This window comes from Pteronotus mesoamericanus, unplaced genomic scaffold (genome assembly GCF_021234165.1).
Source record: "Pteronotus mesoamericanus isolate MK-2021 breed Mesoamerican mustached bat unplaced genomic scaffold, CSHL_Meso_final contig_90, whole genome shotgun sequence".
NCBI classification, from domain to species: domain Eukaryota; kingdom Metazoa; phylum Chordata; class Mammalia; order Chiroptera; family Mormoopidae; genus Pteronotus; species Pteronotus mesoamericanus.
This window is the reverse complement of record NW_026555277.1, coordinates 4,780,943-4,798,536: the sequence shown is the minus strand read 5'-3', so window position 1 is coordinate 4,798,536 and position 17,594 is coordinate 4,780,943. Positions and strand designations below refer to the sequence as shown.

At 44.5% G+C, this 17,594-nt stretch overlaps 1 protein-coding gene across 1 annotated transcript in view; it reads right to left on the bottom strand.

The window, feature by feature from the left end:
- Positions 1-17,455, bottom strand: part of WDFY1 (WD repeat and FYVE domain containing 1) — a 37,681-nt gene extending 20,226 nt beyond the window's left edge. The window contains exons 1-2 of the mRNA XM_054585612.1: positions 17,297-17,455; positions 3,007-3,074 (exon numbers count right to left, since the gene is read on the bottom strand). Coding sequence (XP_054441587.1) covers positions 3,007-3,074; positions 17,297-17,433 — 205 coding nt within the window. The 5' untranslated portion in view covers positions 17,434-17,455. The remainder of the gene's footprint in view (positions 1-3,006; positions 3,075-17,296) is intronic.
- Between the last annotated feature and the right edge of the window lie 139 nt (positions 17,456-17,594).

Sequence of the window (17,594 nt, the reverse complement as noted above, 5' to 3'; positions counted from 1 at the left end):
TGAGATAAGCAATACTTTTTTTTTTTTTTAAATTTCGCAATTCACATATTTATAAACAAACAAAAATACAAATCTCTGGCCTTTTCAAAAGGCATCGCTGCAGTCCAAAACCATATGCTTCAACTCTAGTTTTGTAAATAAAGTATTTTATTTTATTTTTTTGTTTTGCGGCAACAGAGCCGGGATCCTCCTTTACCATTGTTTCTGATTGCTTTTGTGCCACAAGGGCAGTAAGTTGAAGAGTTGCCACAGAGATTGTTTGGCCCACAAAGTCTAAATATTTACAGTCTGGCCCTCTTAGAAAAAGGTCACGGATCCACTCTGTCACTGCGGCAGAGGGCAGAGTTTTGGAGTCAGACAGACGTGGATGGACATTCCAACCACAAACATCGACATAACCCCTCTGGCCTCAGTTTCCCTAATGGGGAAAACATCACCTGTCTTCCTAAGTTGCTGTGATGATTCCATGAAATGACGTTATCTTTTTAAAGAGGCATTATACACAATAGACAGAGAAATGAAGTTACCACTTTTCTTCAGCTGAAGCAGAGCCTCAGTTATTTTTGTTATGGGAGATAATGTTCTGAAACGTAATTGGACTATGTATAGCAATATGCTAAGGTTTGGCTCATTGTCAGGTCATAGGCGAGAGTCTCAGTTGGTGGATGACCACTAAAATGTCCTAAATTGGGTAATCTACAGAAAGCTTTTAGTGCCAACACAGCATTTTTCTTCTCATATTTTGAATTTATTTTTGAAATAAAAGCCATTCTAAAACAGACAAGCAATTGTTTCTCACAATTCATTCACTGTTTTCTTCTGGCAATGCTTTTGCCATTTTATCGGCAGATTCATGTACAGATGGACGCAATAAAGAAGCTTCTGGAAGCAACAAGACAAATATGTGTAGGTACAAACATGCAGGTGTCGGCCACCAACAGCAGAGATGCTGGACCTGTTCTTTCCAGTTTTTCCTGGTCCTTTCAGCTCCAGTGTTCTGGGAACTACTTCCAGAGGGTACAAGTAGGTCAAGTTAGCAAGGGATGGCCTAAGACACGTGTCCAAGACCTAAGAACCAAGAAAGAGTCCCCACTTCTACTGACAGGCTTTGGTGCCCTCAGAGAGAAATTAATTACAATGCTATGTACTAAACATTTGGGGAAAATACAAGTCAAATAGTAACTGGACTAAATGTAGATCAAAATCCATCTCAGTCTATCTGTCTGTCTGTTTCTCTCTCTATTTTAATGAGCATGAACTCCAAGGCTGAGGACTCAAGGAGATCAAGCTGTGGTCTAAATATCAAGTAGAGGGGAAAAAAGAGATGGAGGAATCATGGCAACAGTTTTAACAAGATGGCCCACAAACACGAGGAAACACTTCCCAGAACTGGAATGGGTTCCTCAGTTAGGCTATTTCCAGCTATCAGATCTATCCTTGGGCCATTGGAAGGAGATACCAGTCTAACAGAAGCCCTTTCTTTAGTTGGGTAAATGGTCAGCTCAAAGGCCCAAGATGTCTCACCCACCACTGCCCCCCACTAAAAAATCCCAAAGTAAATTTACTAAATGGGCTCCACGAGGACCTTTATTAAGACATCAGCCACTTGGTATTTCAGGGTAGTAACCCAGGTCATGCATCAACAGCACATGGGAAACAGGAGATACTACTGCTTCGCACAATAAATTATGATGAGATTTTCTTCTAATGTGCTCCATGTAATAAGGTTCTATGGCGCCCTTTATAATAGCTATCCTTACACCAGTAGTCCAAAGTGTCTACTTCATTTTTATTGAACAGTTATCAAGACAGAGAAACTGAGGAGCCTGTGCAAGCCATAGGTGGAAGATAGAACAAATGAAAATCCTGATAAACTCCTCAGGTTTTGTAGTGACTGATCACAGGGTCTGACTGATCACAGGGTCTGACTGATCACAGGGTCTCAACAATGCAGGTAAACGTGCGCATGAGAAAGTGCTGGCCCAGAAAGGAGACGCCGGAGAGGACGACTCACACTGATTGTAGGGAATCTGCTGCATGATTGGCTGCTCTGAGTGTATAACAAACTCCACTGCCTTTGGAACAACTCTTAAGAAGGTTGTCACCAGGGTCTGCAACAACTGGCAAGAGGTCTTCCTTGGAGAACTTCATAATGGTCTTCAGAAGTAAAACCATCCCGCACGCCCCAGAGCCCTTATCCTTTTCCCAGGGGGTCCTCTAAATATTGGAACCCTTAACTGTGCAAAATCTCTCATTAGGGACGAAAACCTCAATGAAATCAGCAGCTGTGGATGGCCTCTGTGTGGCCACTGGGGACAGCAGGGTTCAGGCACAGCTGGGGCCTGGGGGGGATCCCGGCGCCTCCACAGCCCTTCCTTTTGCAGAAAGCGGGGAGCCAAGAAGTGGGAGGGGAGGGTGGCAATCAGATCTGCATGAGGGGCCAGCATCTAAACGCAAGTTTCCATCACTACAGCCCAGGGCTGTGCTAAAAACCGCAGTGCAAACGACTGATCTTTCAGATTTATTTTTAGAGCACACTTAGCTACTGAGAAAACTGTCTGGTTAGAATGTGCTGTACCTTGAATCAAATCTCTCCTTGGAACCCAGAGGTTTGTGAAAAGGGTGGGCAAAGGGCCAGCTGTCAGTGTATGGGAGGGCACAGAACCCTGCTTCAGCATCAGTACCAGCCATTGGTGGGCACAAAGTCACCCGAGGACAGGCTGGCCAAATGAAGGAAAACTGCGGGGAAGAGGTGAAAGGGCATGCCCTTTCCTCTTTTCTTTTTTCAGTTTTGCTGAAGTTTGCTGCAGTTAAGCCAGGAGACCTCACTTGCTTTGCAAAAGAAAAAGAGTTTTCCTGCAGTTAGGCACAGCCTGTCGGAGGTGTGAGGCAACTAGGAAGCTCATTCTGAAAGCTAGTAGCACTTTTTAATCAGACATTTTGAAATTTCAATCACCAAAGACATAAGAGACATTTTCCTCTAGTGGAACAGTGACCGCTACTTACAGGCCATTGTGTGGTAAATGCTGGGCCAGTACTGGCCGCTGTCTCTCTTCAGCCATACTCGGATGGTTCTATGGAGAAGAGAAAAGGAAAAAAAAGTAATTTTACCTTCTTTTATGCTCCCGTAAAACTTATTTTATTTGCAATACTATGTCTCGACTAACCTTATAAAGTTAATCCTCTGGACAAACGCATGTTACAGGGGTGGGCAAAAGTAGGTTTATAGCTATGAGTATGCAAAACAGAGTTAATAAAGCTACAGTCATAATCTTAATCTGCACATTGTTTTCCATATGAACCAGCTGTAAACCCACTTTTGCGCACTCCTGTACATTCACACACATTCATACAGTATGTAGTACATTTATATATAGTTCGTACTCTATATATGCACACACATATTATATATAGTTACGTATAGTATGACCATAAGTGGTAAATTATGCAGTAGCCAGAAGTCAGGACTTCAAATAACTGTAACAATGAGGAAAATGTGCATTATCTAGTGGCCTAATACAAACAAAACTGAGGATTATTAACTGCTTTTCTTGGTAAAAACAAACTGTCAATTTGGTCGCTTGACATCTGAGCCAAGTGAGGCGAGCGGTGGATACACACGGAAGGAAATGTTTCTGGAACCGAGAGACGGTGCGCGCGAAGCAGACCCCACGCGGCGGCGCACGCACCCACAACTCACGTCCCCAGGCTGCGGGAGGAAATCGGTCCACACCCGGCCTTAGGACCCCTGCTCTCATCAGAGAACGTGCAGGAAGACGAGGAAATCCGGTGCACAGGCAGGAAAATGACAAATCACCACCCCAGCCAAAGTTTAGTATTCTGGCTTATTGCTGCAGGGACTACGGCGACCCGGCCCGTCCACTCGCAGCCCTGCGCAGGGCGCTCGCCTCTGCCCCTCCTGCGTCCCGGCCTGGCTGCCTCACCTGGCCCAGCTGCCTCGCCTGGCCCGCCTCCCCCGGCCCAGCCCAGCTCTGCTCCCGCAGCGACTCCTGTCTTGCGTCCCTCGCTGACAGCCCTGTCGCCGTCATTCCTGAACCCCTAATAGCAACACAGATTTGGGCACACAACCAGCACTGGATGACTGTTTACAACCTTGAACCAAAATAACACGAGGACTAAATGTTGACACTGTATGTGACCATTCTAACCGACGTTCACAAGTAAGACTGGTCCGTGAGGATAAAATGTTTGCTTTTGTGGGAGGACACATTGCAAAGGAACAGCAGGGAGTGAGCTAGGACAGTGAGTGGCAGGGCTCTGGGGAGCTGGTTCCGTGGGTGTTTGCATTTGTCAGAACCTGTCCAACTGTACTGAAGACCTGCACAGAATACTGTATGTGATTAGGCTGTAATAAAAGAAAACAAAGACGAGATGTTGACCTTCATTCACCCACATCAATCAGGTGACCCGGCAGCACGATGCTATTTTCTGCGTGAACTGGACGCGGCCTTACTGTAGGGGCGGGTGTCCCTGCGATGCGCCCTCTCTTCCGGCCACTGCTGACGGGTCGCAATGGAACTTTTGCCAAGCTGAATCACCCAGAATTCTGCTTTACATCCTACCCCTGATCACAACCGGCTAGACCAGAAATGGGTGTCTGACCCTAGGTGGAGAAATTGGTTCCTTCCCTGGAAAATCAGAAACCAGGAGAGAGAAAAATAGATCGGTGCTTCTCCAGTAGTTGAAATGGCTGTTTCTGGCCATATGGTTTGCATTTGGGACTGGAGGACCGTGAGGGAAGCTGCTCTATGGAGAGGAGCAGAAATGAGCTGAGGAGAGTCGAGGGGGAAAATCTGTCATGCCACCTGCATTTGCGACCGACCTATATCCTTAGCCTTGGGTTCTGTGAGGCAGACACTCCAGCCTCCTTACTATAAACACCCTCTGCCGGAGTTATTTCTGTTGTCTGCGATATGCAGGTACTAATATACTAATATACTATGTCTACACAAGACACCAAGAAATATCCCAAACGTGAGCTCTTCTTTCAAACGCCATTTAAAAAGGTAAGATAATTTGGCGGGCCTTTTTTTGAGGTAACTATATTGTGACAGGAAGTTCAAGAAAGTCCAAGTTCACATCCAAAATTAAAGGACAGAGAGAGGGAGATCAGAGTAAAGCATGTATGAACAGACTTATAATTTTTACAGTTTGTAATTCACCATCTTAATTTAAAATTTAATACTTTTTGAGGTAATGTTTAAATCACTCCGTCATTATTTGTGGGTTCTTGGTTACTGTTCATGATTACTTGGCTTTCTTCTTTCACAAACCTCAGATTAAAACTCTTCCACGGTATGCCTCTTTCTAGTTTTGAACCATTTAAATCAAGTTATAAAAAATACTTAAGGGCATGAGAAAATATTCACGATGTGACAGTTAGTGAAAGCCTGCATAAAACTGATAGGTGCAGTATGATACCAACCTTATTTTAAAATGCAATCTGACCAAACCTCTAGATCCAACTACCGATTTATAGGAAATACAGGGAAACATAATGACCATAAAGCCCACAGGAGGGCTTTTAGCAAAACCTGAGACTGCAGGAAAGCCTACAAACAAATGACCCAGTTTCTTCTGGAAATAATTTGCAAGGGAGGGAAAAAAGAGATGGAGGACCAGCCTGTGATTAAAGAGGTTTAAGAGGCATATCAAGCAATCACCACACATGGACTTCTTTGGATTCTGATTCAGTCAAACTATTAAATACACATATATCATTAGGAAACAACTGAAAATACGACACTGACGAGATACTTCGTGATTTTTGCCTTGTTTGCTCTTTAAGAAGAAGCAATAGTTCCCAAGTCAGACGCTGCCCTTGTTCTCTGTTCTCAGCATGCCCACCACAGAGTGGCTTCCTCGCAGGTTCCCTGGGCTCTTCCCCCGTCCACCTCAGGCCTGTCAACCAACAGCTGCATCTCCCAAGGAGCCATGCATCCCGCTGCCCCTGTGCTCAGAGCCCACCAGGGGCTGGTTGTTTCAAGTCAGGCATTCAACGGACGCACTTAGTGCCTGTGACTCCCCGACGCAGGCCCTGCCACCCAGGGAGAAGGTGACCCTCAAATGGGCCAAATACCTGGAGCACGGGGTATGTTCTAAGCCCTCCTCTCGCACCCAGAACTTTTCTCTTCAGGAAGTCGTTTACCTGGGCCCATCGAAGGAGGGGTACCACTGCAGTATGACTCCATCCGTCATCAAAAATAATCAGCAGACACTTACAGTGATGATTCCTGAGGCCTGAACCACGAACACTATACTACATTTTGTTGACTATATTCTGTTACTTATGGATTCCTTTTATTATTTACGATCAACGTAGGAGATGAAGCCAAAGGAGTTGTAATGTGTGAAAGGCCACCTCCCCTCGAAGCATTGAATCTGTCAAGGATTCTGCTCCATTTCCAGAGACAGGGAAAGCCCAGGCATTTCAAGAGCATGGCATTACGCCCTGCCTCATCAAGTTCACGGGCCCTCCCTCACACAGAATCGCAAAGGGGTTGAGCCTGCTGGCTACCTGGCTGTTAGGTTTTTTTAAGTGTCTACACAAGAGAATGCCGATGAATTCTAAAACCCTTCATATCACCCCAAAAGTGTGGGTCATGAAAAGCGCGGGTAGGGAGCGCAATGGTGGACGCAGGGCCACGCGCTTGTCCCCGTGTCCCCCTGAGAGAAGACCAGGTGTGGACAGCAGAGAAGTCGCTGTGTGCAGGGAATCTTAAAGGGCGTCCCTTCCAACCAATCACCGAACCTGGAAGTCAAATTTTAATTTCCCGCAGCAGCAGAATGATACTTAAACTGGCCCAAGGTCAAAGTGGAACCTGCCTAGACCCCAGAATTTTTGAAACATAGTATTCTTTCCTTTGGAGGGCAAATCAGTACCATAACTTGGTCTGTACACAGCTGACACACCAAGAAATTAGCAAGACTTACATGATCTCTTGGGGTGTTTCATTTGAAAATTGTTCATCTGTCTAGGCTGAGAGAGTCCTTGCTTGGGAGTCAATTTCCAAACTAGATCCTTGTCGTTCATAGTCAGCTCTTCCTCTGTATTCACTCTTCTATCTGGAATTCCTTTCCTTTAATTTTTCAAGCCATATTCTTTCCCTTCCTTAGACAATGCATTAAAATCTCCCGCTTCCAAGGTTAAATCAAAACAAAATGTTAGGTGTGCTCCTTAACACACCAACACTTCTAGGAACCTATCAAAGTTGTGTAATTTCTACTAAGTAACACAGGAATTTGTTGTGCATTTTCTTCAGAACATGCCTCGTTGATTTAACAAAAGGTTATAAAAACAGGCTTAAGTTGGGCTGCTTACTAAAAAGTCAACAAATTCCACAGACAAAAAAATGTGCTATTCAGTAAACTGGAAGCAAAATCTACTATTCAGTAAGTTGAAAGCCACACAATACAGTTCAGTAATATTTTACAGGAGCAAACCGTGAAAAACTTTAGGATAATATTAATAAACCATATAATCACAAAAGTGTCAAGATCAGATGGTTTTATTTGTACAAAAACCACAATATTTTCTGCATAGATGAGTATCTAAGCTGCTCTTTTCACTAAGATAAAACAGCTTAACTTTTCCTTCAATATTTTGACAACTTTACACCCACTCAAACTCATTTTGTTTTTCTTGCTGTTACTCTATCCATTTTTCTAGTGGATGGATTTTCTTTGATATTCTAAGACCATGTCCATCTGAAAAAAAAGTCTTCTCTTAAGCCAAAACCTGAGAATCATGTTCATTCTGTGCCAAGCTCTATTTTTTAGTAATTTAAAAACAACAATCTAATATTTTTCCAAAAGCCACTTAGACAGGAAATGTGTCATTTCTTTCAGGGCCTACATAAATGTTTTTCAAACTTTCCCGTGCTGCTAATATCCTTGCAAAGGGCTCTACCATCAATCTCCTTGGCCTCACACATAGGGCAGACTCACACATAGCGGCAGTATCTTCCATGGACACACAAGGAAAGACATCTCTACATAATGTTATATATACAAGGTCTGTCTGGAAAAAGTCCAGCCACTGTTAATATAAGAAGAATGGTTTGCACAACATTGATGCAACCTGGCAGCCAAGGAGAGTGGATTGGAATGCACATGTGTGAACAATGACAACTTCACTGTATTAGTCAGCGGGGACAGTTAGAGGCCATTGAGTGAGCATGTGTACTGAGTGGCCGTCGCATTCAAAATGACTGAGCAAGTAGAACAATGAATCTGCATCAAATTTTGTGTTAAGCTGGAACATTGCTCCATGGAAACTACCTGGATGATTGAGAAGGTTGTAGTTATGGGCAACTGATGATTGGCAGCTTCACCATGACAAAGCATCAGCTCATGTATCACGTCTTGTGCAGAGTTTTTTAGTGAAATATCAAATCACCCAGGTGACTCAGCCCCACTACAGCCCAGATTTGGTACCCTGCAACTTCTCACTTTTCTCAAAACTAAAACCACATTTGAAAGAGAAGAAACTTCAGACCACCGATGAGATTCAGAAAAATACGATGGGGCAGCTGACGGCATTTCCATCAAAGGATTTTTCAGAGTGTTCTGAACAGTGGAAGAGACGCTAGGGGAACTTGTGTGAGGTGCCAAGGTGCCTACTTTGAAGGGATTTGAGGCATCGTTGTCCTATGTACAATGTTTCTTGTACCTTGCATCTTCTTCAGTAAATGTCTCTATTTTTCATACAGCATGGCTGGACACCTTCTGGACAGACCTCGTATATAACTATGATGTACACATACCACTACCATCCCCTAACCTGTCTATTGATGTTCAGCATGGTAGATGACCCATTTATTTCCTAGATAAATGATATCTCAACATTAGATTGTAGTTCTCTTTAAAATATTTCAGATTGAAATGGTTTTAAAATGTATTACCGTGCAGGCAACAATTTTGCAATTTTGCTCCACACAGTGTGAAGTGCATGTCCCACCTAATGATGATTGTCATGATGATGATAATGATGGTAATAGTAATGATCACAACAATGATCAATTGATTTAGAAATTCCAGGCCTGGCAATTGATTCTGAAGATATTACCTAAGAGGAAGAAAAAGAATTATACATTTAAAAAGGTCACATGAGCATCAAAGGAATTAAAAATTGGGAAAAGTGTTAAATAATGATAGGTTAATGACATATTAATTCAGTAGCTTCTAAAGTCATTAAAAATAGTTATGAAGACCATGTAACCATGACAAAAGTTTATGAAATACTAATTTATTTCAAAAGCCTAATATAAAAATGATATCACTAAATTCCATAACTACGCCAAGTCAGGCTGTGAGGAGACTGAGTAGGGGCAGGTAGGACAGAAGGTAACAGACCTGAGGGGCAGACAATGACTCTGGCTCCTTGTTGGGGGACCCTAGAGAAAGGAGTTGGGGCTAAGCTGAGAAAGGGAAAGAAGCTCCCGGTTCAGTAGGCACTAACAACAAGACAGCAAGTAAACACCTCCTCATGAGCCAGCGGAACCCATCCTCCACCAGATGACAGCTTGCTAACCCCTGAAGATGTGAGTGGACCAGTTAAGGCCAACAGGGCCGACACACATATGAGTGACTCTGGCTGTGTGACCAGAAGGGCTGTCCCTGTGGCCCAGAGGCTCATGAACATTGATATTTGCTGTTTTAAGCCACTGAATCTTGAGGTAGTTTGCTACGTGGCAATAACTAACTGACACAATGTATCATCTGTTCCAAAGAGTATGCCTTTAAGAATACTTGTAGATCTGATCTTAAAATTAAAAATAGACTTCACTATTAACTGAGTGCCATGGATTTCAAAGTACTTAATAAACAAACAAGGCCACTTTAACTTTCAATGGAAATAGAGGATCCTCACTTTGCCCCGATGCTAACTTGAATTCTAAGAAACTGAAGAAATTACTGTAAAAGCATAAATGAAGTTATTATTCAAATGTTGTTTACCCTGTTTTTTCACCATGTGGATAATAATTCTATGTTCTTTTACCTTACTACAGTAGACACATGAAAAGCAGACTAGAACCCACAGTTCTGATTAAGAATAAGGTATTTATTCCAGGAAGTTAATCCCTGATCTGCTCAGAGATACACTCCAGGATCAGAATAGGTAGAGAGGCGCCTTTTAACTTCTTCCAGGCCCTTTGTTTAGCTCCTTCAAAGTGCTGACTAAAAGGGAGTTAAAAACACACTTTAGGGAATCACCAAATCTATAAAGCCTCATCCACTTAAGCAGGAACAATGAGAGAGCTAAAGGATGAATTTTCTTCTGAAAAGCACTCTCTCCAGCCAGGAGGCGTCTGTGGGGAACCTCGATCAATATCACTTTTTAACCTATAGCCCCACAAGAACGTATATCTGGGTTCAGTTCATGTTCTGTTCCAGCAGGAGGACCTTGAAAATCATGTCCACACTTGGACAGGCAGATTCCAGGAAGCACACAAGGGCTTCTGTAAAATCACAAATCAGCATTTCTAAAATCAGATCTTTTTTAAAAAAAGCATCCTAATCATCTCCAAACAGCTAAATTAAAGCAATTTAACTATATTTGAATTATAAACTGATATAGAAGGATTATTCAGTTAATCAATTAAAAAGAAAATGCAGAGTTTAGCTTATGTTACAAATTAAGCCCTAGATCTGCTTTCTTTTAAACTCTAAGCAAAACAGTAAGTGTGAGGAAAACTTACTTTCCAGCCGCTCTGAGAGCTGCTGATACTATTTGATATCTTGGTAAATCTTCCAACATTTCTGTTACCTACTGAAAACGATTATTTTTTTCCTAGCCTGACAAAAAGGTGTAATTCTGAAGTCAGGATGGATTCTATAATATTAAGAGGTTAGCTGAAATGGGTAGGAATAGACAGGGTCATCTGCACAATCTGCTTTTATCACATAAAGAGCAATTTCCTTCCAGCCAAGTATCCTGAACTCTGCATTCCTGCCGCAGAAAGAAGTCTTTCTCCTTTGGCAACAAAAAGGGAAAGCACAAGATTTTTATTGAGTTGATTATGTAAAGGGAAGGCAGGGAGAAACCAGTCTCTTTTGAAAGAGGATTTCATTGGCTAAGAAAAATTAAAATGTCCATCCCTTCTACAGTCCGGGGAAGGAATCCCCGACAGCTTCAAGGGTCCAAGTAGACAATGATGCTCAGACTGCAGATTTCCTGGATAGCAGATTTTGGGGGGCGGGGGGGGGGCAGGGAGGGGTGGTCACTTTTGTGGCATCTGCACCAGAACCTGAACAAATAACTCCTCTCCTAAAGCCAGATGGCTGGTTATCTACCAAGAGATAGATGTGTTTTCACTCGAGAAACAAATTCCTGCTGCTACCTTTCGCTTAGCAACAACATGGTTCCCTGGGACCTCTGTGCCACCAAGGAGGTTAAACCCATCTCGACCCCTGAGAAGCAGGAGCCACCCAGACAGGATGGAGTGGATGTCAGCGCAGGGTCCAGGACACACGGTTTCTTAACTTGCAAAAAAAATAAAAAATAAAAAAAATCGAACTCTATCCATACCCCAGAAGTCTTGAAACACAAGGTTTAACTAACCTCAAAGCAGCACAGTTTGAAGAATAGCCTGTTTAAACTTCCTTGCTCCACGCTTCCTTATTCCTACAGGTTTATTGATTCACTAAATTAATATTTGAGAGACACTGAACACCCACTTACTTTCTGAGTCTGGAATTCTGGCACGTGCTAGCAGGTGACCGGCCCCTAATAAATCCTGCATCCTGAGACTCTCATGAGCTTCCTGGAAGACAGTATTTCCCACATGGGGTCAGAGCGCAGTCCCGGGCGGGGGTGGAGGGGGTGGGGGGTGGGGGAGGAGGGAGAAGCAGCACCTCCCACGTGACTGCATGGGGTGAGGACTCCTGGGAGCCCATGCCTAGCTTTCTCTGGACTCCCTCCCATACCTTTCCCTTTGCCGATTTTGTTGTGTCCTTTTCTTTTTAAAATCCTCAGCCGAGGATAAGTTTACTAATTTGAAAGAGAGAGAGAGAAACATCGATGTGAGACAGAAACATCAACTGGTTGCCTCCAACATGCACCCAACCCAGGGACCAAATCAGCAACCGAGGCTTGTGCCATGACCAGAAACAAACCCACAACCTTTTGGTGTACCTACGACACTCCAATCAACTAAGCCACCCGGCCAGAGCTTGTTTTATGTCCTTTTGCTGTAATAAATCATGGCCAGAAGGACAAGCACATGGTGGCAGTCCCCCTAGTGAGTGAATCAGTGAAACTGAGGGTGGTCTTGGGTCCCCTAGTACATTGGGGCAAAGATTTTTATAAAGGAAAACTTACGACTGACATGACTTGTAAGTGAACAAGTGTGGAAATGATGAAAAGGCAGGGGCTCACAGTAGTAACAAGAACTCAGGTCTGTAAGTGACCCCCAGAATGTACTGTCCTATTCAAAAGGAAAATTTTTATTTTATTTACACACACACACACACACACACACACACACACACACACACACACAGAGTAAGCAGAGACATCTTTCGCTTTTGATGAGACTCCAGTAATTAAATGAAAAACAGATGGAAATGAAAATAATAGTCAAAATACCAGTGTTTTCTCTGTGCAGCGCACTGTTCTATGAGTTTTACATACATGAAAACCCCATGAGGTAGGTACTATTATTATCTCTATTTTGCAGATGAGAAAACTCTTGTAAGTAGCCTGCCCTATGTCACATGGGACTCAAACACAGGCGTTCTGGATCCAGAATCTGTTTCTAAACACACTGTAAAAAAAAGGAAACAAATGTAACAACGAGGGGCCATTCTCGCAACAGAGGCATAAAGGCATTCCCACCCAGGCTGCCTGCCTTCTCACTTTTTCACTTTATTTTATAACACAAATTAAAGGGTCTACTTTCAGGCACGGCATGACAACAAAAATACAGCAGATAGCCTGGCTTTCTGTACAAACTATCAACTCCCAGCTATGTTAGGTTTCCTTCTGAGCACAACACTGAACAATCAAGTTGTTTATTTAAGATTGTTTCCATGTGAACAGTTAGTAAATATACAACTTTCCCCTCAGACCATCTTAATATGTTCAGAAATGTCTAAGAGGAAAGACATATATTCAGGTAAATCACTGGTATAACAAAAAAGAGGCTACCTCAATAGCTTGAAGAGTTGGTTTTCTGTAATGTTTATTGTTTACCAGCCTAAGTGCAACATCCTAAAATATTTTAACACACAAAAGATCTATGCTGGACTTAGGCCAGACAAAACTGAGTTTCTTCTGCAAGATCCCTGCAAATCAGTCTTGGCCCCGAAGAGTTGATATAAGCATGCTCATCTCCCAACTGTTTCTTTCAAAAATAGAGAGAGCAGGTCTATGGCCTTAAATTATTCATGAGGCTTTCTACTAAAGCCTTTACCTTTACAAAATCCTGTCCTTCCACCAACTGACGTCTAAATTTCTGGTGCATTCCACAGGAAAGAAGTTCAAAAAGCAAATGTGTCTAGGGCACTGGTTCCCCTGCTGAGCGCCGTATTGCAGTTCTGTTCTGAAAGCGGAGTCTCAGTTTCTGTTTCCCCATCAGGAAAATGATGGCTGCAGTTCAAAGTCATGAACTCAGTGCTGAGATTATTTTATTTTTACAGTTTCCTGACTAGAAAGAGAGTCATACTCTAGTGACTCAAGTTTTTTAAAACTTTACAAATGTATCATTTTTATACCTTGAAAAGTATGCATACCCAAATATTCTACTTCCAAAGTGCAGGCAACTTAAGACTAATACTAATACTAATTACTTAGTATTACTAGTAGTTAAAAATACTAATTTGGGTTTAGAAGGAGAATGAAGTTCCAACAGAAGAGCTTCGGGCACTTATTACCCCAACGAGATAGAAATGGATGCACACAAGAGAATACAGCCATTCTCTGTTGACCCCCTGAATGTTTCTGATTAGACCTCTGGGCTCACTGCCCAAACCGTGACCAGTGGTTCTAGGTAAGATGGAATTAAGCTCAATATTCCACGCTGGCTTAGTACCTTTTGGGGGCTTATGTGCACTTAGCTCCGTCATGTATAGTTTGGTTTTACTTGGGAAATAGCTGGGTACACGTGAATCTCCAGGGAAATACATCCCCGACAAAAAAAAAAATAAGACAAAGCATACACAGTTTTGTCTCCCAGCCAGTCTCTGCAGAGGAGCAAGGTGGCCAATCGCTCGTCTTATCTAGCTCGTCTTATCTATCGTAGAGGAAAGGTTCTCACAGTGTGAGACCAGGGAGCATCAGCAACCAGCATCACTGCGAACTTGGCAGACACGCAGACTCCTCTGCTCCACCCCAGACTTACTGAATCAGAATCTCTGGGGTGAGGCCCAGCCATCGGTGTTACCGAGACCTCCACGTGAATCGGATGCTTGCTCAAGTTCGAAACTACTGTCCAGAGAGCCCAGATAAACAAGCACACTAAGCCCAAGCCAGGGTTTCCCAACCTCGGCACTACAGACACTTGGGCCTGGACAGTCATTCTTTTGATGAGGGACCGACCATCCTGGCGGCATCCCTGTCCTCTACCCTGTAGGTGCTAGTAGCACCCTCCTCCAGTAATGACAACCAGAATGTCTCAGGATGTTGCCCAATGTCCCCTAGGGGGCAAAAATCACTCCTGCTGATAATCTAGGATGGCCTAGAGTTTAGAAAAATGGACACTAAATGCAGGATACCCCTCACATTCTTCCCATTTCCTCTCAAAATGCTCTCAGCCAGTTCTCACTGCTTTTTGTTTTTATAAAGGAATTAACTTCAGCTGGACCTTATTTTAAAGGTTAAAAGTTACTTTTCTGAGCATTGAAGCAGCAGTGGTAGAGGAAAGGTGCAAGCCAATGTTTTTTTAAACCCTGGCACCTAATGACACTCCTTCCTGTCTTCCCAGCACTCGGAAAGCTGACAGCTCAGGGCCGTCTCTTTGCCACACTGTCTAGCCTTTTGGAAACAGCGATTTTGGAGTCTGCTGTCTTCCTATCCCACAAGTCTATGCATAGTAAGCGTCCAATAAGTGCTTGTTTGATAAATAAGGATGGTCAGTATTCTGTTTTGTCAACATGCTAGTTCCATCAGGTCAGGGGCCATGAAAACCAGTGAATCAGAGGTTACAGTATATGAGGGCAGGTACTGTGGCTTTTGTTCCCTGTTGTATCACTTGGGCCACGTACTCAATAGGCACAGTATTTCTAAATACACCATTGAGTGAATAAATGAACGAATGAATGATTGAAGAGTATGACACATATTTGTGATAATGTAAAAACAAACCATCAAAAAAAATAACCCACATACATATAGCATGTTTTTTCATTGAATCTCATAAAATGCGGCACCGGCTAAAAAGGTTGTCCTACCTTCAAGGAAGTCCCATAGGCCTGAAACACAAAGTAGAATCCCGAGGTGCTAGCCCCCACCTGGTCCAGGCACGTGCCAGTGCCCTGCTGTGCCCGAGGGAAAACATGAGCTGATGTACGGCTCGCCCAACATACTTCAGTCCAAGAGCAGCTACATAGTCACTCCCCATCACACATTTATCAGCAGCGCGCCTGGCCAATAATCTCAAGTACTCAGCAATTTACCCAACATGCATGAGTCATAAATAAAATATTTTACTGAATAAAAACAGCTAACTGGTATAAAGTGTCCTTATCTATGTTCCGATCATGCAAATATTATTCTGTCCTTTGCCTCTTCTTTTTTTTTTTTTAACATTCCCCCTTTCTCCTTAGGACTCAAGTACCCTTCTCTTGGCCACACCCAGGTTCTACCAATGGCTCCCTACCTTGTTTGAGGTCAGCAGCTGGTAAACTGGCAGGGAGAGGCCACTGCCTGCTCACAATAAACTCACTCAATAGCAAACTACAGAAGTCAGACAGGCACTGGGGGCTTCAGGCTTTCTCTTTCCACTCAAGACAGGCTCTCAAAGTTAGTTACTTCCACATGCATGATTACAAAAAGTTGGATGCAGTGCCTCTCGCTTTAAGAGTACAGCAGTAGTACATTCTGTCTTTCAGAAAGCCTTTCAACTTAAATGGAGTATTACCATTTAAGACCACTCATTGTACCAAGGAAACAGTTTCACGCAATAGACACCAGTCATTTCCTTCAAATTCCCACAGGAAAGCACTAACCCTTGAAACGTTGAGGGTTTTAAAAACGCTCAAGTTTTAAGCAAATATCTCTCCAATGAATCACACAGCCCTGGGGGTCCACAGAGCTGGAGTGGGGGAGTGCTGGGTTGTATTTCTGCCTTCGCCAGTATCTCTACTCTTCAACGTCCTCAGTTTCCTCTTGGGTAAAATGAGAAAATCGGGTCGTATCAGTGTTTCCCAAAGTACTAGGAGCAGTCAATGCAAGTCGTCCCAATACAAAAAAGAGTTGCCTTTAGATGCACACAGATTAACATCCTTTAGCTATTAGTCTAATTCTTTATGGCAAGTGATACCGGTTTTCCATTAATGGTGGGAATGTAAAATGTCCTTGAAAATAAAAGCATCTAAGACTTTTTAAAAAATGAGTCACTTTTAAGAAAACAAAATCGATTTAGTAAATAAGTTCAGGCGGTTATAGCAGCTGTGCAAAAACAAACGATCTTGGGACTTTGGTGTTGCGCAAAAGAAATGTGTAAAGCCCAGAGTGAAGCAGGAGGAAGAGAGTGAAAGCCCTGGAGGTTTGATGCTATAAGGGAATCCCGGAAACCAGGACCCGGGGTAACCGGCCGCTCGTCCTCCTGGCTCCCGGAGGAGGCGGCTTGGAACTGAACAGCTCGGGGCGAAATCCCACAAAGGAGAGGCGGGGACTGGGGTCCCGAGATGGAAGGGCCGGGAGACGGGCTAGAAAGGCGGTGGGAGTCCCAGACTGGAGAAGCGCGGCGGGAACGCGAGTCTCCGGCTGGAGGGGCGCATTGGGACTGGGATCCCCAGCTGGAAGGGTTCAGTGGGACCCGGGAACGGAGCTCCCCCGGCTGAAGAGGCGACTGGGGACAGGGGTCCCAACGCGGAGGGGCGTGGCAGGGTCCGAGGTCCCGCACGGAGATCGAAACTGGAGGGCTTGCGGGTGGGAACCGGGAGTTTCAGCGGACAGAGGGGGCAGCGGGCAGAGCGTCCTAGGAACCCGGGACGCCCCCAAGCGGGCAGGGACGGGGCCGCGCGCCCCACCGCCCCTACACCCCGTCGCCTGCGGGAGGACGGGCCACCCCCCCGTCCCTCCTCGGCCCCGCGCTGGACCCGTTGGCCAGACCTGTCCTCGCTGGCGGTGATCACGCCGTCCTCCTTGGGGATGAGGAGCGCGGCGGTGACGGCGTCCTGGTGCCCCTCGATCTTGCTCAGCAGCACCGGGCGGCTACTCTGCGGCCTGGAGTGGATCTCAGCCGCCATGTTCGCGAGGCGGCGGCGGCGGCGGCGGTCTCCCGGGGCGGGCGGCCCATCAGCTGACCGCGGGGCGGGCGGGGCAGGCGAGAGCGCCGGTTTGCAAGGGCTCCCGGGCCTCGTGGGCGCCGCGCTGCCGTAAACCCCCGAGCGCAGCTGCTGGAAGCGCC